This window comes from Rhyacophila brunnea, unplaced genomic scaffold (assembly GCF_057557595.1).
Source record: "Rhyacophila brunnea isolate RB1 unplaced genomic scaffold, BYU_Rbru_1.0 scaffold_20, whole genome shotgun sequence".
NCBI lineage: Eukaryota > Metazoa > Arthropoda > Insecta > Trichoptera > Rhyacophilidae > Rhyacophila > Rhyacophila brunnea.
This window is the reverse complement of record NW_028232860.1, coordinates 3,702,336-3,730,281: the sequence shown is the minus strand read 5'-3', so window position 1 is coordinate 3,730,281 and position 27,946 is coordinate 3,702,336. Positions and strand designations below refer to the sequence as shown.

The 27,946-nt window shown below is 33.2% G+C and overlaps 1 protein-coding gene across 1 annotated transcript; it reads left to right on the top strand.

Annotated features, from left to right (window-relative positions):
• Positions 1 to 430: 430 nt before the first annotated feature.
• On the top strand, positions 431 to 27,946 carry LOC147071093 (transmembrane protein 192). The gene is made up of 5 exons (XM_085948681.1): positions 431 to 627; positions 787 to 1,029; positions 8,939 to 9,218; positions 20,589 to 20,767; positions 24,142 to 27,946. The coding sequence occupies exons 1-5, from the start codon at positions 589 to 591 to the stop codon at positions 24,259 to 24,261; spliced, it is 861 nt and encodes a 286-aa protein (XP_085804807.1). The 5' UTR covers positions 431 to 588; the 3' UTR covers positions 24,262 to 27,946.

Below are 27,946 nucleotides of genomic sequence, written 5' to 3'. Positions count from 1 at the left end.
ACCACAATGTATTTTTTAGGATATATTATTATTTTTGCAAAATACATAGGTATCTACCAATATAGTTAATAACTACCTACTGTATTGTGTGTAAATTTGAAAATGCCTAATCTCACACCGATTTACGGTAAATGATCTAAATATAAATAAAATTATTTCAAATAGATGTTTTTACATGACGTGGTCTCTAACTTTATCGCCTGTCATGATATTTTTTATATATTTTTGCAGGTATTCTAAAAAATTCACTAATTGCCGATTGAAATCATGAATATTCATTATAAAAAATGTTTTATTTTTTAGTGACATTGCGAGGCAAGTTCTTTTAGGAGAACGAGACAGCTATATATAGTGGCACGCGTCGCACGCGCTATTTATTTTGTGTGCTGTGTTCAATTCGAACAAAAAGTTTCAACTATTTCGACAGTTCAGTTCAGTCGAGTTCAGTTTTGTTGATGTTTACTGCTTGCGCGAGTTCGCGAGTCCTTATCAGTTCGGCTCAAACTCTTTTATTCGGTCGCTGTGATGTGTATTTGATTTAGTTGTCTAATTCAAGTTTAGTTTTTAAAACAACCGTGAAGTGTCAAAATGGTTAGCATAAATAAAAACTTCAATACCAGCCAGACGGTGAGTTGATTTTGAAACGTCTCGCATTCATTGTGTACTTGAAGAAGTTGCGCAAAACTTAACCAGTCTATTATACTTTCATTCGGCTGTTACAGTTTATTGATCTCCAATGTAATTGTCAGCGCATTTAATACATGAATGTAATTGTTACATTTTCAGGGAGCGACTTTCTTCAACTCGTCGGCTGATGAAGACGGTAGATTAGTGAACCCTACTTCAACCCAGCCTCATCATTTTGTCCCATTGTCAACGATCCCGTTTTCCACGATCCACATAATAATCTCTACGGCCATTTCGATAGTCGGGATTGTCCTGGCCGTCAGGGAACCTGACACGGAACACAAATGTCGAGCCTACTTCATCATGCTTTACCTTCACGCAGGATTCTGGTTTTTTACATTGGTAAGTGATTTGATTGGTTAACTATTTATTTGTAATTAATTACATCGATGATAATGAATTAATTTATTCAAAACTCGCTCCTTTAATGAAAGCTACTTTCTCATTTGTTTTTACGAAAAATACGGTGTCATTGGGTCGTTCACAAAACAATGATGCTTCATTTAAATTGTTTGCTTTATAATGAGATGAATAAATTAAACATTACTATCAACACAATATTCTCACTGAAAATATAGCGCCATATTAGGGTGCCCAATTTCCGACAGGTTTGACCAAAGCAAAGGTATAAAAGTAAACCTTCTATGTCAATGGCTTTCAAACTTTGTTTGGTAATGGTGCCGCAGATGACCGCATGACCTTTTATAACCTTTTTACGTTTTTATTAGCTCGTATTCTTATTTGTCCGGTGGTTGTTTATCCAGTACAAATCTTGCAATCGATTTTTAACTAAGTTCCCGACAAGCTAGACATTTGAAACTTTTAGAATATATCAGAACACGATTCCAATGCATTCTTTTAATACTTTTAGCCATCTTTAAGTAGAATTGAATTCATTTTCAGTTAATTCTGCTTTGTATGAAAAATTATTTCAGAGGAAATCCGTAATCCAATCCACTATTATTGGTTGCTAAGTGGGTGGTCCTAGCAACTAAATTATTTATATATATATACGTGTGTTACTATGGAAATCAAAATGAAATGTCAAAATGATATTTCAGTATTCTATATTTGTTTGTTTGTTTTTTATTTCCTTCATATCAAGTACAAGTTTGAGCATATTGAGCATAATAATTGAACCGAAAATTTAAAAACGTTGTATAGGTATGAAAAGTTCTTTTTATCTTGTAATTATTTAGACCTAACCTAACCGTAATGTGTGATAATGATGTATCGAAATGTATCAAAATATCAAACTTTAAATTAACAAATTGGATCCAAAAGAACACGGCACTATATGGAACTCTTTTTTTGCATGGCGCCCTAAGTATCCAAATATTCTTTTCACGGCACCTGTCAATATCAATTAGTGGGACTGATGAACCCAGTTACGTCCCCAGGTAAAGTGCTGCCCTTAAGCAGAATTAAAATGCTGCCTCCTATATTTTTATAATGTAATATTGTATGTAAATAGGTACATTACCTAACTACATAATGTATTTTATCATTTCTTCTCAGCTATCATAAATATACAAAAACAATAAAAATCATGGCAATTTGTGACATGCATACTACTTACCGATCTTCAGAGTTGGCACCGTCTGAAAGCACCATGCCGCAGGCCAACAATATTCTCCATTCCATGAAACCTTCTCTCAAAAGTTGTTTTGCACTTCCTCAGTAGAATTCCATTTAACAAAATGATAATATAAATTATATTAAATTCTACTCAGTGTTCAACACCATTATCAAGACTACAAAATATAAACTGGTCTACGCTTATGTACAATACTTATATAATGAGATGGATGATCTCTCTTCCTCATCCTGGTACTATTCAAGAATAATAAGTACTTCTACTTACTAAGAAAGCATATTAATTTAAAACAATTAATTTTAATTTCTGCCGGTCATAAATATTGTTTCCCGAATCTGAGCATTTCCATGCCCTAAGACTGGGGCAAAAGTTTTTATGTAAGCGTGCCACAAATTCACAAATATTATTTTTCGATTGTCTAATGTGCCGAGCAGTTTATCATGGGGAAAAAATGGATTCAAAGAATTCTATTGAAATGTTTAAAAATTGTGTTCTTGAGATTATATCTTTCACCATGTTTCTAGCTGAAGGCATATCTTTTATTCTTTAAATATTTTTTCCTTTTTTCAAAATTTGATTTGAAGAGGTCCTGGGAGTATTTTAACCACGCTTCTTTCATATATTCCCCATCACTGAATGATATTTCATTTTTAGCGTTTGAGGTAAAAAACAAGCAGCTGTTTATATTTGAATGACAGCCGATACATTTCATTGGGTTTATTGATTGAATTATTAATAAAACCGAAAAAAATAAGCATTGCTGTTGTCATGTTTTAATATTATATCCATATTATATAGGTAGGTAGGATCTATTTGTATTTTTGTGATTTTTTTTAAAACAACCTATTTAATTAATTTAAAAAAAATAATCTTCAAAATTAAATATTATTCGCGTGCCATGCAAAATCATCTTGCGTGCCATAGGTTCGCCATCACTGCCCTAAGACATCACTTACCATTATAAATAATGCAATTAAGCAATCTTAGGTAGAGGAAGGACAGATTCTTCTGGCATTGCGGCCACGATGAAATCACTTTGCAGCAGTGTTAGTGTCATTTGGAAATAACTCACTTAATAAATTAATTGATTTTTAAAACTAACCAACATTATCTGCAATTTGTAGTCTTAGTTCAGTGAAAACAATGATGCATGATTGGGAAAGTTTGGTGTGCACTATTTATGTTAAATCTTAACAGCCTACCTCCACCTTTCGCCTCTGCATCATAAAGTATATTTACGGCACTGGTAGCAGACATTTTCTGATGACTAGTTATTTCTATTACTTTAAATATATAAAAGCCGATTTCCCATGAAACGAAATATGTTTTTTTGTTATTTTTCGGATGTTAAAAAAAAATTTATCAGCTGATCTTGTCCTATTAAAAGTATCAGAAACTAGCCCTGATTGTTATTAAATTAATCTGGAATAAGTATTAAATATTTTTTTTATTTTACTTAATTACTTCATAATTTGATATTATTATCAGTGTTTTTGTTATTTTTTTGTATATTTCCTCAACTCTTTATTAAATACCTACTATTAGTGATAGTGATTAGTGATCTGGAGTTACAACATTCCAATTTTGACTCACTTAAAAAGGTTGTCTCTCGCTGGCTTAGTATAAACTCCAACATGTATAATTAATTAGGAAAGAAATCAAGGAAGTCTATGATTATATTGTTATTTTTAATACTTACTATTAAAATTATCCAATTAATTTCATTTCCTTGATGGAAGGACATCGTTGTTATAACAACACTTTTTTGTTTCTATGACTTCTTTTACACAATATGTTTTATTTAAAAGAAAATTAAATATGTTCTTCTTTTAAAGACCCATGTTCCTTACAAAGTTCAACTGTTGTAAGACATCTAGTCCCTAAGACTATTATGTAAAATAAAGGAAGTGATACATAATGAACTTTTGGACTGCAATGCTTTGAATTAATATTCTCTGCACTGTTAACTTTATATCCATCAGAACTTTTTTGATTCAACTTGCACGACAATACATGTTTATACATGCATTTTCTTATTATGGCCATGATAATATGTACTGTCAGCAATAAATCCATGCACGTGTAGGCAGGGTATTATGTTATTTAATTTCAAAAAGACATCCACTACCTTCCGAAATATCATTTAAAAAATGACAATGACTGCCTTTTTCAATAAACAAAATGAACATTATCGTAAATGTAACAAATATTTGACGGTGTGTACAATGTAACTAACTACATACTGATAATAAATCATTAGGCTGATAAATAATAATACTATAGGCACTTTACAATGATTAATATAAATACCATTCATGAATTTAATATAATGCAGTATAACTATAAAATGTAGGCATTTTGTGTCAGTTTAAGGGTGGCATGTTGCCAAAGTATGTTACCGTCTGCCAGTGGCGAAGAGTGGAGTTAGGCTGTGGAGATCAAACATAAATAATGCACACTAAAATTTGTCAGTCATACATATTTGTTTTCATAGAACTAAGGCTTACAAATTGCAGATAGTGTTGGTTAGTTGTTAAAATTCAATTAAATCCTGCGTAAACTAAGCCATTTCTTATTTCAAACTAGTAATGAACATTCTAAATACTTCAAATTGCTCCCAATGAAGAACGTGTTTATTTTTATAATGTGTAATAAAATAAAAACGGTCTTAAGACCAATCCTGTTGAATAGTAAAAAACTCAAATCATCAATATTTTTTTTGCTTATTAATTATGTTGCTCGATTTACAAATTAATAAGTAATTACTGTTCGTTCATGTATTGCCTATTTTTTTTAAATATATTATTAAAAAAAATGTACTTAATTGATTAGTGACATCATTATGTACATGTTTATAAACTGTGTAAAATTTAGAATGTACCTTGGCACTCAAGGATACTAATAGTTTACTAAAATGTAATCATGCTTTTCGAAATTATCATTCTAAGTGAGACATCCTGTGTTAGCAAGCAACAATCTACTTCTACGTTCCAATAATAACACTCTAAAGTGGTGTAATACGTCTTAATGCGAGGTCTGAAATATTATGATGCCTAAAATGCTTGAATTGTGAATTTATCCGGACAATTACCTACTGCAAATGCTTCCTCGTGTCAGAAAGAAATGTATTTCTAAAAATTACAGAATATAAATTACAGAAATAATCAGAATTTAAATCATATACTTACATTAAAACCTTGGATTGCAAAGATAAACTTTGATAAACATGCAAGGTCTTTCAATATGAGCTAAATTTTGTAAAAAGCAATATCCGAGTAAAACTGGGTTTCCATTATTTTGTTTTGATATACCTATGAGTGCTTTGTATTCCAAACACGTATCCGAAACGAATTACAGGCGGACCTCGACTTACGAACGTTCGACTTTCGCACAATTCGCTATTTCGCACATTTCAAAAAAAATCGTTTTTTTGAAACGTCGCGCTGGCCGTGGGGTTAAGATATCCCCTTCTCGCTCGCTCACAAGCAAGTGCATTTCTTGCGTCACTTGCATCGTGCTCGCACCCGTCACTTTGCTTGTAAGCTAGCTAGGATAGCTGATATAGTCTTGCACAGGAGCGCGTGCGGGCGTGTCATGTTGTGCGTTTTGCTAATTTTCTTCATTTGAAATATTTCACCCTAAAAATTTATAAACATGAGTGAGAAACGGAAAAACTGCAGTGTTGATACAAACAAAAAGAAATCAAGGACTTATAAACTTCACATGACGTTCTAATTCGTATGATACAAACAGGTCTGCTACGATATGTTCAATTTTGAAAAATAAAATTAAGGAATACGTTCAAAATTGTGGAAATACATTATCTTTAAAGGTTGTTTCCAAAAGACACGGCATAGTTATGGATGAAATGGAAAAATATTTTGTCATCATGGATCGACGACCAACATCAAAAAGATGTCCCTCTGAATATTTCAATTATTCAAGCGAAGGCTCTTAGTTTGTACAAAGATTGGAAGGCTAGAAAAAGAAGATTCTAACACGATTTTTCAAGCAAGTAACCGTTGGTTTATATTAAATTCACTGGAGAATCGGTTGATGCGGATAAATATGCTGCAAAAGAATTTATTTCCTCATTATCCAAAATTATTGAAGATGGAGAATATTCCTCTAGCCAAATATTTAATGTAGATGACACAGGTTTATTTTGGAAAAAATGCCTAGTCGTACATTCTTATCTAAGGAAGAATCACTTGCCCCTGGGCATAAACCTTCTAAAAACCGATTGACATTGCTTCTTGGTGGAAACTTGGCTGGTGATTTAAAATTGATGCCAATGTTAATTTACCAACCAGAAAATCCCAGAGCATTGAAAAAGAAGGATAAAGAATTGCTTCCAGTAATCAAATAAAAAAGCCTGGGTTTACTGCGTTAATATTAAAAGATTGGTTCACTTTACATTTCGTGCCAGCAGTTAAGCAATATTGTAGATTTACCATTTAAAATATTTTATTTAAAATAAGAAAAAGAAGAGTGGCAAACAGTTAATTCTTGATAACTTTTTAAGGGAAACACCCGCAAACCCCACTTAAACATGTCTCTTAAACATCTTATATTTACTTGATAAATATATATTTCAAAATACACACAGTTTAATTTTTTTTACTACCCTCTACTTTCGAACATTCAACATTCGCACACCTTTTCAGGAACCAATTATGTGCGAAAGTCGAGGTCCTCCTGTATGCTCACAATCCAAGGTTTTGCTGTATTTAATTTAAGGGCCCCACATGCTCAGCGTAGGTCAAAATGGAGCTTTTATGGTATTTTCATAGGATAACCCTTAAACATACCTTAAACGTTGTAAATAATCTATTTATATAATTTTGAAGCCTTATTATCCTTTAAATTTATTTTAAACATTTGATGACTGCATAAAGTATTTTTATTACATAAAATAGTATTGTTTTAAACTTCTCGCTCTAATGTTTTAGAGTATAGTCATATTTCAGTACATCCATGTGCAGTGGTGTTAAGATTTTTTAGATTTATTAATTTTTAAACGCATTTACAAAACCATTAGTAAAATTAATGTTAACATTATATAGTGACATATTTACGATAAAAAATTATATTTTATAATCTTTGTGATCCCAAATTTGACAAGAATTAGGCGTTTTATTTCTCAAAAAATGGGCATGATTGACACATTTGAAGATAATTCTAAAGATACTGATTATACGCCATGTCTTTGACCATTCAAATGTGATTAACATCCTACGAATAATGTTTGCTTTATAATAATTATTGACCTAAGAATAAGGTAGTATTTTTTTGAAATACGCCATTTCTATTGGCATTTCCCAGTGGTTAAGCTACAACATACGGCTGAAGCCATACATTGACAAACGATAAATGAAGTAGGGTGTAAGATCATGGTAACGTTTGAACATGTACCGCTTTTCCAAAAAAAAAAAAAAAAAGGGTTGGGTACATGTTCAAATCAAATGTTTAAAATAAATATAAAGGATAATAAGGCTTAAAATTATATAAATAGATTATCGACAACGTTTAAGGAGTGTCCAGGGTTATGCTCTGAAAATACCATAAAAGCTCCATTTTGACCTATGCTGACCATGTGGGCCGTTAAGCAAGTTTTCAAAACACTTTCCTGACATGACTTCATGGCCCCCACATCTTGAAACGGGCCCCCAGACCAGGATCTATGGCAGGCCCCTCGTACCTATCGGTTAAGGGCAGTGTGATTTTTTACAGTAGTGTTCCCCAACTGGTTTTATATCCCAGATATCGAACAAATGCCCAACTGTCGCGTGAAAATTCAGAAGATCCTGAATTTTTTTGATTCATGCATGCAATCTTGCAACTTGCACGATAATGCATGTTTACACGTGCATTTTCTTGTAAACGGGGTGTAAATCTCAATTGATTGGACTCAGATGCATTCTTCGTGCAGACAGTAGAGCTCAGAATTCTCCTTCAATTGTCATCATCATAGGCAAATTTTTTTCGGTAAATATGCCGCAGATGGCCCGCATGTGGTTTTATAAATTTTTTTTTACGAAAACAGTTTATTCCATGTAGACAATTATATTAAACACCTTTTTCTGTCTGCGCAGATGCTTTTCGATCCAATAATTGTTACTTTAAAATTTGAAATTTTCATGCATTTTGATGCGTCATTGTCACACACTAAGATTATATTAGGTTGGGGTAGGTTAGGTTAGGTTAGGTTAGGTTGGGTTTGGTCTAAAAAAAAAGTTATAAAAGCTCATGCGGGCTTCTGCGGCATTATTACCAAATTTTCTTTCAAAAATGTTTAGAGCTTAATTTTGTTATTGACCGTTTCGAGTTATTGACCAGGTTTAATATATAGTACAGGTGACCACAGACTTTACGAATGTCTTGTAAAGGGAGCTTTTAGTTTGACAAGACAGGAGTGTTCATAGGTCGACGTAGCTTTTGCTTGCTGTCCTTATTCTCTGGTTAATATCTTCTCTGATATCATATGTTTGTTCACAAGAGAACTAAGGTAGACGAAACTGTCATCTGTATCAAACTTGTATATACAAATCTCAAATTTAGGTGCAGTTTCTTGTGGTGTAACATAGACTCTTTTTTGTCAGTTTTATACATATCTTTGAGTCCTTCTCTAACATTTTTTTTTCTTTTTTTTAGGTAATAGACTACATCCTAAAAAAAGCCCATCACAGCCTGCGTGTAAGTGGCTATTTGGAGTTCTACCAAAAGACATACACCCTTCACAGGGCCCCCATCTATCTTGTCTCACTGTGGAATGCTTTCCTGCTCATCATTCAGACTGCGTCGCAGCATTATTACCCGGATGACTTCACCAGCCAGTGCATTAAAGATGGAGTCATTACGCCCATATCATATATCACCGGATTCATTTGGGTGGAAACTTTCCTGCTGACTCTTATCCACGGCCAGTATATAAGTGAGTAATCTTATTGTCATTATAATACCAACTAATGTCTTCAACTTCTCTGCAGTTTTCCTACGATCAGAATTTCTATAGATCCACCAGCAAAAATTGTCCGCCGAGTGAGGGCACCACATGCTAACATTTGACATATAATTTAATACTTTTTATACTGTGATGAGCTTAGTTCTAAATTCGAACACCTAACGATTTATTATGGTATATCTATAGTCTGTATCCTTCCTAACAATAAATTAATAATTTCGTTGCCAATATTTAGTAGAAAATGGCACCAGATGAATAATGAACAAGATTGTTAGAATTTGGCATTCAAAATATGCTTTAACACGTTCGTGGACACATGTTAGCTAATACATTTTAGTATATTAAAATTTTAATTTTTTAGATATTCGATTTAGATATATAAAAATGAGTTAAGTCTTAAAATACGACAATATCTAATGGAAATATGTCCGCGCCGTGACACAAGTAGCAGGGAACATATTGTTTTAATCCAAAATACGACTTCTATAAACGTCGTGTCGTATTCCGTTCCACAGTACGGGACGTCAATGGACGTCCTGTTATATCACATCTCACAAAATACACCGTTTATGGACGTCATTTCTAGAGAATGGAGTGGTAAATGATAATTGAATTAATAAAAAGCCGAGATCTCACCGGATGTATGTTCCGGCTAGAGATGTTGTTGAGCTTTCTCAAAATCTTCAAACAACAAAAATGTCATGGCTTACATTATTAAAGAGGATACACATTCTAATTCTATTAGCGATTGTACTACGACTTACGACTCGCGAAATATAGTTCGGGTAGTCAGTGAATTAACTAACTGTGATCAGGATGGCGTATGTTGGTTTTTAGTCGAACTTTGCTTGTCTCAAACCGTGCAGTACTCTCCAAAAACATAATATAACATCGCCTCACATAACTTGGTGATATATTATTGTGTTGGTAAACAATACATTCTCTTAGGTCTTAGACGATAAACATTTATTTATAATCACAATTGATCAAACAAGAGTTAATGAAATTATTACTTAGTTGATGTATTATTTTCATACAAACAAACATCCGTGTATTTACTTTTTCTTGAATACACAAACAGGAATAATAATATTACGCTGATAGCGAAGAATGTTTTTTTCTACAGGCACCTCGGGCCATAGATAAGCTGACCCGTAGACAATTTATCATCATAGAATAACCAGTATGCTACGTTATAAACACTTCAACTGTGAACAAAATATTTCTCGGAATTTGTGTTACATTGTTGGCAGTAATAAAATCATAATGTGCATGTACTGCAATTAGATATACCTAAATGAATATTTACGATTAATATTAACGAAACTATTTGAAACCTGAGCCAAGTGTGAAAATTTGGTTTCGGATTTAGTACAATTTTTGAATGCCGGTTAGTAAAGAAAATTGTAGCTTTTATATATGAGAGTGTAGCTGAAATAACGTTTACTACCGCTGATAATTAAATTAGCTAAATTTGTAGTAAGCTCCACACTTGGGGTTTGAGATTTATTAATACTGGTATTCTGAAAATTGGAATCCAATTTATGGGACTTCACAGAGTGGAGGTTTGTATTAACAGATTTTCTTTTTATGAGATATAGCAGCATAATAGATTTAAAATTAAAAACCAGCCCTTATAAAATACTTGATTACGGTGCCACAGGGATTGTGTGCTGTGTCCGGAAAAGAGTAATTGACATCATATTATTCAAAAGTATATACAGTATATTTTTAATGTCGTGAGTCCCGTGTTAGAATCCTGGGTCTGGCGAATATACATGTAGTTTTTGAACCTGATTATGGACCTAATAGGTTGAGCTAGTTAGTGGCTCACATGTATTTCTTGTAAAAACAAAAATCTGTCAATACAACCTCCACTCTGTAGAATCCCATATGATCTTAGGATTGGGCATGAAATGTGTCCATATTCTGCTTGAGGTTAGATGAGATTGAGAATGGGGGCTAAAATGATTTAAAAAATCTGTTTATTACATATTTAACCGCCGTAAAATGCGTCAACAAGTTTGCAAATATATGACGCAGGTAACCAATTGTTTACGCGAGGATGGGTAGATTTTTGTTTACAAAACATATTTTGTCAGCTGTCTTTACAAATTAAGTAAACGAGCTAAATATTGTTACGATGAAGGTGCAGTCAAAAGATTAATTTATTAGGTAACCTATGTTTGTTAATTATTACGCAATAATTGAACTGCCTAGGTACTGTGTTTGCACTGAGTTTTGCAATCTAGCCCAGGATTTCATGATTGGTTAAATAAAGATGTGTAATTTCTCAGAAAAATACCATACCTTTCATAGGATTATGGGATCTTAAACGTATTTAAGATCCCGTAACTTATACGAGAGGTATCTTCAGATATTGGAATAATTTATTTAGGGAGTATTCAGATTTTAGAGTCAACAATATTCAGGGAACACAAAATTAATGGGAACTGGCTTACTCTACTGGGTGTGGTATAAAAGGCTAAATATCTTGAGTGTGGAAAAATATGGGATAAACATAAACACGTGTTAAAGAATATGCCAGTTTCAATAGTAACGATATGTACTGTAGTTTGTCACGCTTATGTAACATGGTTTCAATCTTTGAGAACAGTCGGCGTGGTTTTTTTTACTTGTGTCTTATGGCGGTTAGGCCATAAACTACCCTGCTTCAGAATTTTGGTCCATGACGATGACTTTTACAGTTCTATTATTAATTCTGACAATATCACATGAGGTGTGTGTACTCTGTGTCTGGAAACTTGTACGTATGCAGTTCGCCGTAACACACTTCACCGAGAAATGTTGTATCGGAAATATATGGCTGTTTATTAAAGACCGTCCAACCTCTTTGGGTCATATAGTACTAACATAAAATTTGTGTCTAAATAAAACACGGTTCTTGTCGGTTTACACTTTACAGAAAGCCAGCAGCAAACAATTTTTGAAAATAGCCGATATACTGGATTATTTGTTGGGTTAAGTTAGGTTAGGTTAGGTTTTCATTCTCAAATTCATGAATTTTGCCAAAATCAGCCATGAAAATTGAATTAATGTTCATATTGAATCTAATAAAATTGGAGACCGTATAGATACAGTCATCTTTTTCCGATAGAAAGCTCACGGTGAAATGTTTTACCTACAATTTACATGTAACCGCGTGCACTCATTTGATAGAAATGATTTTTGGAGACGTGTCAAAGAAAGAATCAATTATAATTAAAATCTAAACATTCTAAGTTATTTCAGCCCGCCTTTCATCATTATTGTATTACCAATTAATATTAAAGTTAATTAACGATAAGAAAAAAATTATAAATTATCCTAATAATATAACTGGGATTGTTTCTGGGATCTATAGAGTTAATGAAATATTGGCTAGAATGCATATTGTCATGTTTATTTTGGTTATCAAATTGCACTGTCAGCTAATTTAATATTTATTATTTATTTACATTATTAATGAATAATAAAATAACTATGCTTGTACCATTATCTAATTTGATTACACAGTAATAGAGATAATTTTGTAGGTCAAAGGGTTAAGTTCAGTTCATTAGAAATACTCTGGATATACTCAAATGGATTTTGTAATGTTGCAAGTTTTTGAAACTACACCAATTAATTGCAACTTAATGGCTCACATGCTCAGCGTAGGTCAAAATGGAGCTTTTATGTTATTTTCAGAGCACAACCCTGGACATTCCTTAAACGTTGTAGATAATCTATTTATATAATTTTCAAGCCTTATTATCCTTTATACTTGTTTTAAACATTTTTGATGACTATATTATAAAGTATTTTTATTACATAAAATAGTATTCTTTTAAACCTCTCGCTCTAATGTTTTAGAATAATAATATAGTCATATTTCAGTACATCCATGTGCAGTGGTGTTAAAATTTTTTAGGTTTATTAATTTTTAAACGCATTTACAAAACCATTAGTAAAATTAATGTCAACATTATATAGTGACATATTTACGATAAAAAAATATATTCTATAATCTTAAGTGGAATATAAACCCATAACTGTCTGAAGCTGCTCATCCCGGCTGACACAGTACGCAAATCACATCACTGCGGACAGGGAAATATTACATTTTTATTTCCTCCAACTAATATTATGGTAGGATGAGCAGAGTTGCCATATATGGAAATTACAAAACATCTAAGTACATTGAACTTTACATTAATTATACTGCATTTTATTATATTAAAATTATTTAATAATTTTAATATGGCTAAAATGAAATAATTGCTTAATTATGCTAATTTTATGTCCATAATATTAATATTATCAGATAGAAAATTATCTATTAAAAATTCATGATTATCAGTGTGTGCACACTATCAAATATTTGTTGTGCATACATAATGTTCATTTTGTTTGTTTATCAAAGAAGTCGGTTATTATCATTGTTTAAATCCAATTTCAAATCATTTTTTTTACTTAGTTAACAGAAAGTTTTAAATGTTTGTTATTTTACAAAGAATTATTATTACTGGGGATAATTATTATTGGGTTGGTTACATGTAAATTGTACATATGACATTTCACTGTAGCACAGTTTGCTGTGAGCTTTCTTATCTGAAAGAGATGACTGTATACTATACTGTCATCTCTATAGCACCGAGATGAAAAAAATACACGTTGTTCGTGGAGCATTGCAGACAATAAAAATGTTCCTTCAAGAATGAAAACCTAACGTAACCTAACAAATAATCCAGTATATCGGCTATTTTCAAAGTTTGTTTGCTGTTGGCTTCCTGTAAACCGACAAGAACTGTGTTTTATTGAGACTTTCAGTACTATACGACCCAAAGAGGTTGGACGGTCTTTAATATACTACCATATATTTCCGATACAACATTTCACGGTGAAGTGTGATACGGTGAACTGCATACTTACAGATTTTCGGACACGTATTGGGTTGTAGGAAATTGCAAGAAAAATACTATGAAACCTAAATATATGACAATGTAACTATGTCTAATGGTTCAATGCACTGCAAATCGTTGCGTAATAAAGATTTATCTGTAGCAAGTTTTTACAACATTTTTTGGATATGAGATTCATCTGCTAGATCAAATGCATTGCATTAGTGTTACAAGCCTAAAATAAGTTTTTTTTAAGCCATGTACTTACTATTATTATTTTTCTACATAAACAATTACACAATTACAATTACAGTTTCCTACTAATATGCCGCTAAATTATCTAAAAAACCCAAAAACACCCATGACAACGTCGGCAGAAATACAACTAGCTAGATGCAATTAACCGGTTATATGCCTTCAAAGAGTTATCTCGTGTTGCCCCTCTTACACTCTTGAGCTGACTGAATGTTCTTCGCAATTACGTTCAATTCATGACCCGTAACTGTCAGTCACTTGGTTTTGTGACAATAATAAATAAGGGGATTTGAGTAGGTGGGGAATAAGGATGACGGCCACCACAATCGGCCCAACCATACTCTTTAGAATGTACGAATTAAATAATAAATACATAAAGTTCACAGATTCAATAGATTTGAGTTTCTCTCATTTTTCTCAAAGCTACATAAAATCGTTTTAGGGGGTTTTGAAACTAGGCGCTTCACTTGCAAGTGCACGGGTTTACGCCAGAAATTCATTCGCAGAGCACCAGAAAATATCTGCAGACCACCAGTTGAGAAACACTGTTTTAAACCACCGACTTGGGATAAAAACTACAGTATTACTAGAAAACTAAGTAAATTTTACATTTATTTATAGTGGCTTTATAATAATATAGATAACAACATAACCAAAATGATCTAAAGTTATAATTATTTAAACTCAATTAAATTTATAATTATTTTCCACTCTGAATTCTATTTATATTGTAAAATAAATTGCATTGTATAAAATTTAATTATGTTTGTAAAATCATTTATCACACTGAATCATTGTATTGCCCATCTACAAGTGGATATCTTATTAATCATAAAAAATGTCATTGGAAGGTTATGATATAAATTATAATTTTTATATTTTTCAAATTTAATAGACATAAAACTTTTTAACTGTGGTATTCTAAGATAAGAACGGAAATGGATGGGTTCGTTGGTTCGGATTTGTGGCTTGTGATTATTAAGGCGTCCACTAGTTGTCAGTCCTCCGAGGACGTAAACAGATGAATGACAAAATGCACGTAATTGCTTGGATCACTGTCACTCATTTAAACTATTGTGGTTTCAATGGTAAGGCATTGAACGCTACCTGTCTTATGGGATTATCCATTGGTTGATAATATCGCACACTCCTTCATTTCAATGCCTGTTGGACCGCAACTACAGCGTTCAACCTGAAGGTATAGTTGTATTAGTCTAATTCGTTACCATCTTTAACCGCCGAATAGAATAAGATAGACATTCGAAAGCGTCAGCATATAATAGACTCCGGACACGATAAAAATGAACTTTTTCTTCTTCTTTTCTTTCAATCATGTCCGATCCTAATAAGATCATATGGACCTCTACAGAGTGGAGGTTTGTATTAACAGATTTTGTTTTTACGAGAAATGGATGTCAGCCACTTGCTCAACCTATTAGGTCCATACTCTGACTCATACACAAATTGAAAAATGACGGCTTAAGTGTCGACCTATAGTTGTGGGTCCCAGGTTCGAATCCTGGGTCTGGCAAATACAAATACACATATAGTTTTTCAATTTGTGTTTTGAATCAAAGTATGAACCTGTGTGTGATGTGATCCTCTTAAGGTACATTTAGACTTTAGAACAATCGAACAAGAACATAGCGAGAGTTAGAGCATTCTTTTCCTGCTTGCCTGGTGTAAACGTCTAGTGAAAAAAATCCATTAAACAAGTTTAAACTATATGTAACACTGCGAGCGAATGCTCTGGCTCTCTTTCTGTGTTTTTGTTCACGAGTGCATGACAGTCGCATTTTTCATGGTTAATTTTTATTCCCGTGCACAACATGTTACAATATGCAAAGTAATATTTAGTAATCGTATAAGTATGTTCCGCAGCGAGCGAATAACACTTTGATGATACCGCTCCACCAGCGAGCGCGACAGAACACGAAAGAATGCTCAACACAACTGTGCTCTTGCTCTAGCATGCGTTTAGATCAAACGAACGAGCATTCTAGCTAAATGCAGCGAATCTCCATAGAATCCAAAAGAATGCTCGCTCGCTCGGCAAAAACCGTTTATATCAAGAGAATTTCGCTGGAGTGGTGGAAGAACGAACATTCGCTCGCTTGGTCTAAATGCTGCTTAAGGCCATACATCAGTTGAGGCACGGTCTAAAAAGATCATTGCTAGGCGATGCGCGGATTGCGGGTGCAAATGACTCCTGTCAAACAAAGTATTATTTGTCATATAAATCCAACATACGTCCATTTTATGTTCTGTTTATTGTTCTATTAGTAACAATAATAATATATTCATTGACGTGTTTTCTTTTTCAAGTAAATGGGTAACGTTTTTAGTCATCTTTACACGATTTAAGAATTAATTGGCCCGTCGCCATCACGAAGCAAAGTGACTTGTTTCTAGCTCGACGTTCTCTCACTGAATGCGAGCGAGTCCAAAATTTCGTCGCGCCTACAGTTGAAAATTATTTGCCGTTTCACTGATGCGTCACCTTAAGGATCGAACATGGTGAAGTAGTAGTAGTAGTATATTCTATATCTAATTTCACACAGGATGTATGCATGTCGAACGTGCCGATTGCGATGAATGATTGTGGGATGAATTTTGGTAGATTGTACCGTAGGCGTGAGTCATGAAAATGTAAAAGACGTGATTTGAAGCTAATTAAAATGGCCATATTGTTTTAATTTGAAAATATAATATTATGATGAAAAGTGAAACTAACATTAAAAACATTTTTACGTGGATTTATTTGGAAATAAATACCTCGAATAATATAAAACAATCAAAAATGTTTGATAATTTTGATTACTGATGTTACAAAAATGTAACAATCAGGTCTACATGTGATCATATGACACGTTTGAATGTTTACAAAATTGTATTACATCAGCAATTCGATAGATTGTAAGTGATATAGGTAATCATTATACAGTGACGCTACAGGCGATTTGTGAGTGTGTTAGAATATTGTTTACTGCAAAACGTGTTTCAATGCTAGCAAACAATACCAACTACTTTTACCGTGTCCATGGTGCCACTGTATACTAATTTATCTATACCTCGCATGAAATATGTATGTACCAGTGGCGACGGGTGGAGGTAGGCTATTAAGATCCGCCATAAATAGTGCACACTAAACTTTGTTAGTCATACGTATCTGTTTTTATTGAACTAAGACTACAATTTACAGATTTATTTATTTATTTATAAAAAAGAGTATTACGGCATTACAGCTTTTGGCCAATGCGCCATAATACATAATACATACAAATATATAAAAATATCTTAATTACAAATAACAACTAAGTAATATGACAAGAAAGTGGAAAAGACAGCATGTGTAAATATTAAAGAAATATGATAATATATACAATTATAAATTTATCCTATTTAAAACGTCTACAAACATTATATAATTAATAAAAAACAAATCAACCTTTATGGTGCCATCAAATAAGCTAATTGCACGATACACAGCATCATGAAACATAACATCTGTCCTGCGACGAGGTATCTTGAAGACCGTGGAGCTGCGAGTGATATTGGTGGGAACATGAAAATTAATATTTGCCAGTATATGCGGATTGTAAATGAACCCACGAAGAAGTAAAAAGAAATGCTTTAAAAGAACAATCAATCTTCGGGTAGACAGGGGTTGCATTGATAGCATACCCAGAAGAAAACGAGTCGGGAATTTCATTTTATTGTCATTATCATAAGGAAAGAAACCGTATGTTCTTAAGTAGAGAAATCTAAGAAATCTATTGTGGACTCGATCCAGCTTAATTGTGTGCATGAACCTATTAGGACTCCAAATAATGCTGGCATATTCAAGAATACTCAACACAAATGATACGTATAATGTACGTAGCACTCGGACGTTTTCGAATGATTTTGAAACCCTCATAACAAAACCAAGCATTTTGCTAGATCTAGTACTGATGTTAAGAATATGCTGATTGAAAGTGAACTTTGTATCATACAATACTCCCTAATCTTTTATCTCCGTTACCCTACTCAATATTATACCAGACAATGTGTATGGGAACAATAAGGTGTGCCTTGAACGATTGAATGAAATAATATTACATTTGGAGGTAGCGAATTCAAGTTTATTTAAGATAGACCATTGCGAGATAGCATCTAGGTCAGACTGCAACATCGCACAGCATAATGGGGTTTCAATAGTTCGAAAAAGTTTAAGATCATCTGCGAATAGCAAACAAGAAGAATTGGTTATAACTTTGACAATATCATCAAAGGCGTCGATTAGTTTTTAAAAATCAATTAAACCCTGCCTAAACCAAACCGTAATAGTTTTGGTATATTTCGGGCGATACGGCAAAATTGTGCACACTTTTTTCATACATAATATTCGTTTTCGTTTGATTAAGAATACATATTACACATATTATTAGTTTTTCTTCTTCTTATATTCATTAAGCCCTGCCTAAACCAAACTATGATAGATGAAAAATGTTATTCTATCTATAAAATATCCAAGGCTATGTATGATTTAATTGCGTAATTTTTGATATTTTATTGATAGACAAGTATTTTTTGACAATATCTATTATGGCTTGGTTTTGCAGGGTTTAATTGAATTTTAAAAACTAACCAACACCATGTGTAAATTGTAGTCTTATTTCAATGAAAACAAATACGTATAACTGACAAGCTTAGTGTGCATTATTTATGGTGGATCTTAACAGCCTACCTCCACCTTTCGCCACTGCTGTATACTGATTTATCTATACCTCGCCTGAAATATGTATGTACATGCTTACATCATTATATTTATTCAGTCAGCATTTTGTTTACTTTCCTTCTTGGTTCATTACATCTTAATCCGCTTGTTTTGGTCTGAAGTATAGTACGTTAATCAAAAACCAGACTCATATTCATGATTGCAATCAAACAAATGTCAAGTCCCTACGTAACATGTTGATTTTACGTGATATACTATCTTGCGTCTGTTATAATAAGATTATGCTATTTCGAGATTAGTCACTATTCAATAAGAAGGTACAATGCGACATCTGTGTTGTGGCCTTTTAACATTTTGATATTTCATATTGATTTCCATAGTAATGCACGTATATATTAATAATTTAGTTGCTAGGACCCCAGACCCGTAGCAACCAATAATAGTGGATTGGATTACGGATTTCTTCCGAAATAACTTTTCATACAAAACAGAATTAACTGAAAATGAATTCAATTCTAATTAAAGATGGCTAAAAGTATTAAAAGAATGCATTGGCATCGTGTTCTGATATATTCTAAAAGTTTCAAATGTCTAGTTAGTCAGGAAGTTAGTTAAAAATCGATTGCAAGATTTGTACTGGATAAACAACCACCGGACAAACAAGAATACGACCTAATAAAAACGTTGTAAAATGCCATCAGATGCCGAAACAGCGATGATTATTATTATGAAATCGTACTTGGATCATTTTTCACAAACCAGGTGCGATCCTTACCAATCAAGATTTTTTGAAAATAAATGTGAAAATGTGTTTTCCATGTTAGAAAGTAGAACAAGTCAAGCCAAAACAATTAAATTTTATGGAATGCAATCCAATGTTAGAAATAAAAAATGCTTATAACTTTTCGTACAAAGTACAGGCGGCCGTTCTACTTTCGCACAATTTGCTATTTCGTACATTTCTTAAAGTTTAGATTTTTGTTGATAATGCAAAAAGTGTGCGCTTCCATGCAGTCGCTCCCCTCTCCCCTGCTCCCTGTCAACTTTAACTTGTTGACTGCGGAGCATTTAATTACCGCATTTAAATAACATGCTAATTATATCGAATGGCCAATTAATTAGTGTACAACTGGTGTGCCGTCCGCTTGGAAAGGATTAAAATATGTAAAAGGGTGGTATTAACTATCTCTTGACAAGTTTATGTATAGAAAACACCCGATTGCTAATACACCTCGTTAACTTTATTATACCCATTGATAAATAAATATTTTTAAGTACACTTTTTGATGTTTTTTTTTTACATATCTCTAGTTTGGAACATTCAACATTCAAACACTTTTTCAGGAATCAATTACGTGTGAAAGTCGAGAGCCGTCTGTAGTTTCATGTTTGAATCCTGCTAATAGTTATGTGCTCTTAATTATGTCATTTGTACTAGTTTAATCATCAGTGTCTCATTATTGTTATGTTTTTTTGTTGCAGAGAAAGTGACATGGTTCAATAAGTCGCAGCATCGTCCGGACGTTCAGAGGGATCACCTGGTTCAGTCGACAGTGTCCGGTCCGTCGCCGCCGTCTCCCTCCAGCCCTCACCAGCCGCAACCTGCCGTCGCCCCGCTCAGTCAGACCCTCACGCAGACTGCTGATTTGCTCGCCAGACAGGTAATTTATATTATAACATAAATATTATATATGTGTCGCTGAGTCTCAAAATCCGCTATAACACCTTTTTGAAATAATTGAGATATATATATCAATGGATTCGTTATTAAAATCTCTACATGAAAATTTTATTGTCTCTTTCAAAGTCCGCTACGATTGACTGTCATTTATGAAAGAAAATCAATATCACAACCTATAACACAACTGACCAATAAGAAGCGAGAATCAGACGAAATGCAACATGGCCGCCAGTACATTTATGTTGTGAGTTGCGGTAGGAGTGCTGTTTTGTTGATTTGATATTCTTACGATTTATAGTCTTAAAATGTGTGACGAACTTATAAATATGGTTAAATCTCCAGTCAATAAAGCTAGGAAGAGGTTGAGCCAACCAAAATCTAGGAAAGTCAACGAAATACGCCGTAAATTAGACATAAATGTGTTAAAAATCCGCGAGTCATCATCTGAATTTCCAGTGGCGTGTAACTCAATTATGACCTGGTTAAAACTATTCTTTTCTGTAATATATTTTTATAATTTATAATAATAAGTTTATTTTTTTGTATAAAACTCTATAAAAACCGTTTGATGGGTAAACGTTATCACCTTATCACTTATCACATTTTCAGCAGTGGCAGTGTTATGTTATTTAGCATATTTTCAGTATGATTTTGTGAAGAAAACAGTTTGTTTGTCAAGCACGCCACTGTTTTAAAGAAAATATTTAGCTCTACAGTATTATTCAAATGGTTGCTCTGATATTAAATTTGATACTTTTCATAACATGTGAGCACCAAACCCCATAAAACCGATTTATTGGTCAGGTACTAATGCGCGACGATAAACCATGTAAATTATTATATTTTGGAGCATTTTTCAATGGCGCCATTCACAAACCGCACTTTTATGTCATCAATGTGTAGGTACTGCGAAATGTTCTATAATTTATTACACATAATAACTTAGTTACTTTATAAGTATAACAAATACCTTTCACATTCAAGTTCAAGTGGTGATGCTACTGGCTCAGCGCGGTGACAGATTATTTGTCTCACTTATTTACATGTTATCGACTTATAAAAAAAGTTATGAAAAATAAAGAAGGCAAACAATTAATTTACTCATGTAAAATATAAAATAAATGAATGAAACATGTTTGCAGTCAAATTATGAGAGTACCGCGTCACTCATATTTTTTAAAACCAATGTATAAATTTTATTTTATATTATTTTTATGAGAACGATAAAATATGCTATACATCGAATGTTTTTATGTAAATTGCATTGTATTTTTAATCGAATTATTTTTACAATGAAAAATTGTAACATGTTTCCTAATTTTTAATGAATAAAACGTTTATTAAATAAAAATATGTAACTCTTTTTCATCCTACCACGCGCCACCAATGGAAGATTCCGACTTTAAGTTGTCAAAAGTTTCCCTAACAAAATACGCTATAACCTTCAATGGGTATTTCAAAAACCGCTATAACACTATGTAACTTACAAAACCCGCTATAACCAAACATTTAAGTCTTTTATTTAATCAGTGGACTAGAATACAATATAAATAGATATGCAAAATATTTCCAAAAATGATCTATCATTGGGCAAAAAAAGAAAAACATCGATAATCCCTTTATCCATAAACTGAGAAGTTTTTATCGATTTTCTCAACAAAATGAAAAGGTGTTATAGGGGGTTTTGAAACTCAGCGACACATATGTTATATATATAATATATTTTCTATTAACTTTTTTTTAGTCTTATGTATGTATCTACCTCAGAGTATTAATATAAAGAGAGTGAGTATTGTTCGGCAAAATGAAGCCATGTTTCTTGTGTGAAACGTATAGTAGAACCTCAATTTTATTATTATTAACTTGACTATTTGACTATGAAACGTAATATCATGTTGCTTCTCAGTACGGCTACCAAATTTAAACACAAAATAATTAATCATATTTTCTACTAGATTAACTAAAAATAATTACCACTAACTTTATATTTAACTCAAAAACAATAAATTTCAGCAATACATGCTCGCAGTTTTTAAATGACCAGTCATTCAAATCAATATTTACCGGCTACGTGAACAACAAATATTTAATTCAGCCATAGAAATTCTATCTTACTCTTAACGCATATGGTGGAGATATAAGCGTGCCAATTGCTTTCTCACTCGCACTTATGGTTCGTTCTTGTTCAGGCCTTGGTATCTACCGATTTTGATTAATCTGCGATAATTTCCTTGACAGCGCTATATTAAAAATCAAAACAATCAAGATGTTTTCAAATCCAGCACTCGAAGCTGTGATTCAAATGAGTCTCATCCAAGATTAGTTTAGTATATTATTAATTTAAATTTGAGGTCAATGTTTTTTTCCGTGATAACCGAGATAGAAATTTTTTTATCAACGATTTTATCTTTTATCACATGAAAAATAATTTGATTAATTGAAATGTTTTGGCTGCTATATTAGAAGGCCTAACAAGGCGGCCTTTAACTGAAAATCAAATAACAAGTTTATACGGATCATCGACCATATTATTTGGCCATATGAGCTGTCAAAGTCAGGGTCGGTATAGTATATTGTTTACTGTAAAGATGTTGTACAACCTTCATCTATGCATTTATAATAGTCGAAAAAAAGCTTATATTATATCCTGACCGGCCAAGAAAATTCAGCAAGAAGAGGCAATTTTTTATGTTGATTTCTTGAGATTCTTGAGAATTCTCGAAAAATCAATAAACCAATCCTGTATTATAGACAAAACAAATACTTTTGAGTTCGAGAATCCTTCAATCTTGAGAAATGAAAAAAGTCTAGTATCGCAAGCTTTAGTTCTAGCATTGGCGAGGGGTGGGGGTAGGCTCTTAAGGTCTGACATAAATAGTGCACACTAAACTTTGTCAGTCATACCTATTTGTTTTCATTGAATTAGGAATAAAATTATGTATAATTTAATGCCATAATTTCAGATGTTTTATAGATAGATGAATATTTTTTTGACTCTATCTATTATGGCTTGGTTTATGAAGGGTGCAATTGAATTTTAAAAACTAACAAACACTATCTATACATTATAGTATTAGTTCAATGAAAACATATACGTTTGACTGACAAAGCTTAGTGGGCACTCTTTATGTCGGATCTTAACAACCTACCTCCACCCTTCGCCACTGAATCCTAGCATTTATTAATCTCAAAGCAACAAAAGTGAAATTTGATACAAATGAACTTGCAAAGTGGTTTGCATGTGATTTATTCATTAGCCTTAATATTCTGATAAAGGCTCTCATTGCAATAGGAGAAGGTTGTTGTTTTTTTGTATGACTTTTTCCACCATTTTGACTTGCAATCTTCTTCCAGGCCGATCTCATCCGACATTTGCGAGAACACAACGAAAAACTGAGTAACGAACTGTGCACAACCACCGCACAGTTGAGGACAATCCAGCATCAGCACTCCACTGACAAATCGTCCGTGTAAGATTACCCCTCCCGAAATCCTCGGGAATCAACCGACTGAAGAATGCGACAAGGGACTCAGTTAAAGTGTCGCCCGTGTAATTAATAATGCAATGTGCGTCCCGGTGAAATCGGGCGGGTGAGTGTGACATATATTCTAATACATTGGAGTGAGTGAGACAGTGAGTGCGAGAGGACCAACTACCTTTCTATAAAAATGTGTAATCTTTTCGCCTGATTCAAATACTCTCACGTAGACCTGCAGATGTATATGATACGAACAATTTAATATTATAGCGTTGGCAAGATTGAAACAATCATTTAATGAGGCAAACTGTCAATCACGATCTACTAGTCCAGTTTTCCATACTTTTTTCAGACTCCTACCCTGTTTCAGAGCATATAAATCTTCACCGCTCTTCCATCAAGCGAAAGTAAAAAATGATGCTTTGAAAATATTTTTTTTTTTTTTTACCACTTAACAACACATAAAATGACACATACTAGTGACAAACCGTTTATATGAGAATGATCATTCAAATATAAGCAGAAAGTGTGACAACTTGAAATCACATAAAATGACAACATACTAGTGGAAAACCATTCAAATGCAATTGTGTATTATTTTACATGCTTGAAAGCCTCATGACTTCAAAGCGTATAAAATGATCCATGCACGTGAAATATCTGAAGTATCGATTTGTATTTTTTGCTGCCTTTGAGTAGCCTAACAATCAGCTCCCGATTTGGGAATCACTGGACTATTTGACTGTAAATTTTTTCATGGTATATCTAACAAAAATAAAAATCAAAAAATCATATTTTTAATGTAAAAAATAATGGCAATATTTTGAGATACCTGTTTTTATAAAAATCATGTGAGTAGAATGTCATTGGAGTGCATTGGTAATGTGGCGTGTGGTAAATGTGTTAATGGATTTATTTTGACACCGACACACACCTAAAGGAAGAGGTTCACTAAACAAGGACATAATATATTATAAAGAAGCCATTTTATATACCGGACTAAAACATTGGTTGTATTGCAATATGAATTTTATATGTAAGTTCACAATGTTGATTTTTCCGGCTTAATCTGGTTCAATGTTGTTGCAATAATGGCTGACGTGAGTGGTACGAGGTATATTGTGTTTTGGCCTGTTGTCAACAGTTTAACAGCCGACAGGAATATAATAAATCTGAAGAGATACCAGCAAACTATATGTCTGCGTTTGTTTGTATTGGTAAGTATGACGCACTGGATAATTTATAGTTGTGTTATAGGTAATTTATGTATTACCTGCTATAAACGTATATGTCATGCCTAATTTCAACACCAATATAAGCAAAAACTGACTTACAGTTTACCACAGAGAAGATGTTTATATATTATTTGGAATATACAGTCGCACTCGGTTATTACGATCACGGATATAGCGAGATCTCGGATGTAACGAGGAAACATTCGTTGACATTTTACTTTATGATTTTCTCCATACATTTATTCACTTTTATAACGAGCTACTTATCGATTATACCGAGCTAAAATATCGTCAAAATTTTTCTTAAAACTGTTAATGTGTCAATCGTTTAAAAATATTTCGACCCTAAGCAATAAAATCCGACCGGACAGGATGCCGCCGGAATCGGATTACGTTTATGATACTAGTTAAGTGTCTAAGTACCTACCTAATTGGAGTTTTTGCCGACAATATTGAAAAAGTGTACACGCATATGGTTGAAATTGCATGTAAAAAATCCAAGGTTTGCGAAGTCACTAGGTACCTACCAGCGTTCATTACAATAAACAACTTCTTTTGTAGTTCATGAATGACATGCTTGTTTCAGGGAAAAATTCTAATTGTGTATTTTTCTTTGAATTGCGACTTTTTGTGTTATGTGACGCTCATTTAAAAATACCTATTCTCTGATATAACGAGTAACGTTTATAACAAGCAAATTCAGTCGGTCCCATCTTCCTCGTAATAACCAAGTTCGACTGTATTGTATTCATTGAAATTATTATTGTTATGTTCACTAGTTACAAATTCATTCACTAAAATGTTATTAAATACAGTTAGTCATATTTTGTTTTCACTGTTTTTAAGTTGTTGTCGTTTTCAAAAACAAAAATTAATCTTTGATTTCTTGTGTCTAGTCTAATGAACCATTATTTAATTCACCCTGGTCCAGAATGTGTCTTGAGTGTTCTGCTAGGCAGGTGAATTCATGAAACCTTGCTCAAAGAGTTGAACTTGTGATCAAATCATCGCAAGTTCAACTCTTGGATTTAGGTAAGAATTCCGTAGTGGATGCTCATGAAGTTTTCGAATATCGTCACATTGATGTTGCCGGTGATAAACGTGTTTTTTTACTGCATATTATATAATATAATGCAGTGAAACCGTTATGCTATGTCCTAGCTGACGGGTTCCCCGTATAGCATGCATGCATCGTGGGCATCTGCAGGGAAATCGGAGGTATCCAATATTTTTTTTCCTGATAATTTCTTTGGTGGCGTTTATGTCAATTATCTCAAAATGTAATTTTGTTAACACAATGTTTTATTACATTTCTATCTGGAAACTGACGGCGAGGAATCGATGGACAAGATTTTTATACCGATAGCAGCATTAACAAAAATGTAATTGAATGAATTCGACAATTCTAATGTGCAGAATTCCAACGGCAATTGTAAAAATCAAATCAATACCGTACTTTTTTTTATGATTTTACCGAGGCTTTGACTGCGACTCGCTGTCAAATCGCCTCTTCTCATCTGGAAGAGGATCCGCCCTCACTCCAATTCTGTTTACAATTCTACCGAGGTCTTCCGTTCTACCCACCACCGGGCACCTTTCAATTCGTCAACATTCTCAAAGATATCCGCAATTTGCAGCTGTACTCTGTGTCATTCATATTTAGGGCATTGTACTGCTATATGTATAATGTCCTCCAAAACATCACATTCATTGCAGAGCTGTGAATCGCTTCTTCCCATGAGGAGATCAAATGTATTACCCATTATGTGTCCTGTTCTTAGTCTCAGTATCAGCTTAAGCTCATTTCTCTTCAAAGGAGATTACAAACCAGGGCACTGAATGTGGGGGGATGGTAGAATGGGCTTACTGCATTTCCCCTTTTCTAGGGATGCCCTGTGGTGAAAATGTAACCACATGCTTTGCCGAATTTTCTTTATGGCCTCATTCAAGTCCAGGTATTTTGGTACCCACTAATATGGCATCCCTGATAGCCAGCTTCCTTTGCCAGATCATCCGTCCTTTCGTTGCCATCAATACCCATGTGAAATGGGATCCATTGAAGGCATAGGTCTCTCCCTCTATTTTTCCTGGCTTCGATCTGGTCAAGGACGTGGTATGCTATGCTTTTACAGTTATGTGAGCGAGTAGCTGCAGCAAGGTGTTGTAAAGCGCTTTTAGAGTCTGTTAATTCTTATTGTCATGTTTATTTGTTATAATTATGGATGTCTCCCGCGCTACATGTACCATACCAGACTGCCTGCGTACAGCTAGGACATAGCGTTAAAAGCCGGTTTAATTGATCAATATTACTTAATATATTCATTATGTAGGTTAGTATCATTCTTTTTGAAAATAAGATTATCCATCTTATATTAGGTGCAGTTTGTAAACAGTTTAACCATGAATGAATTAAATTTTTTCAACATTGACAGCTATTCAATATGC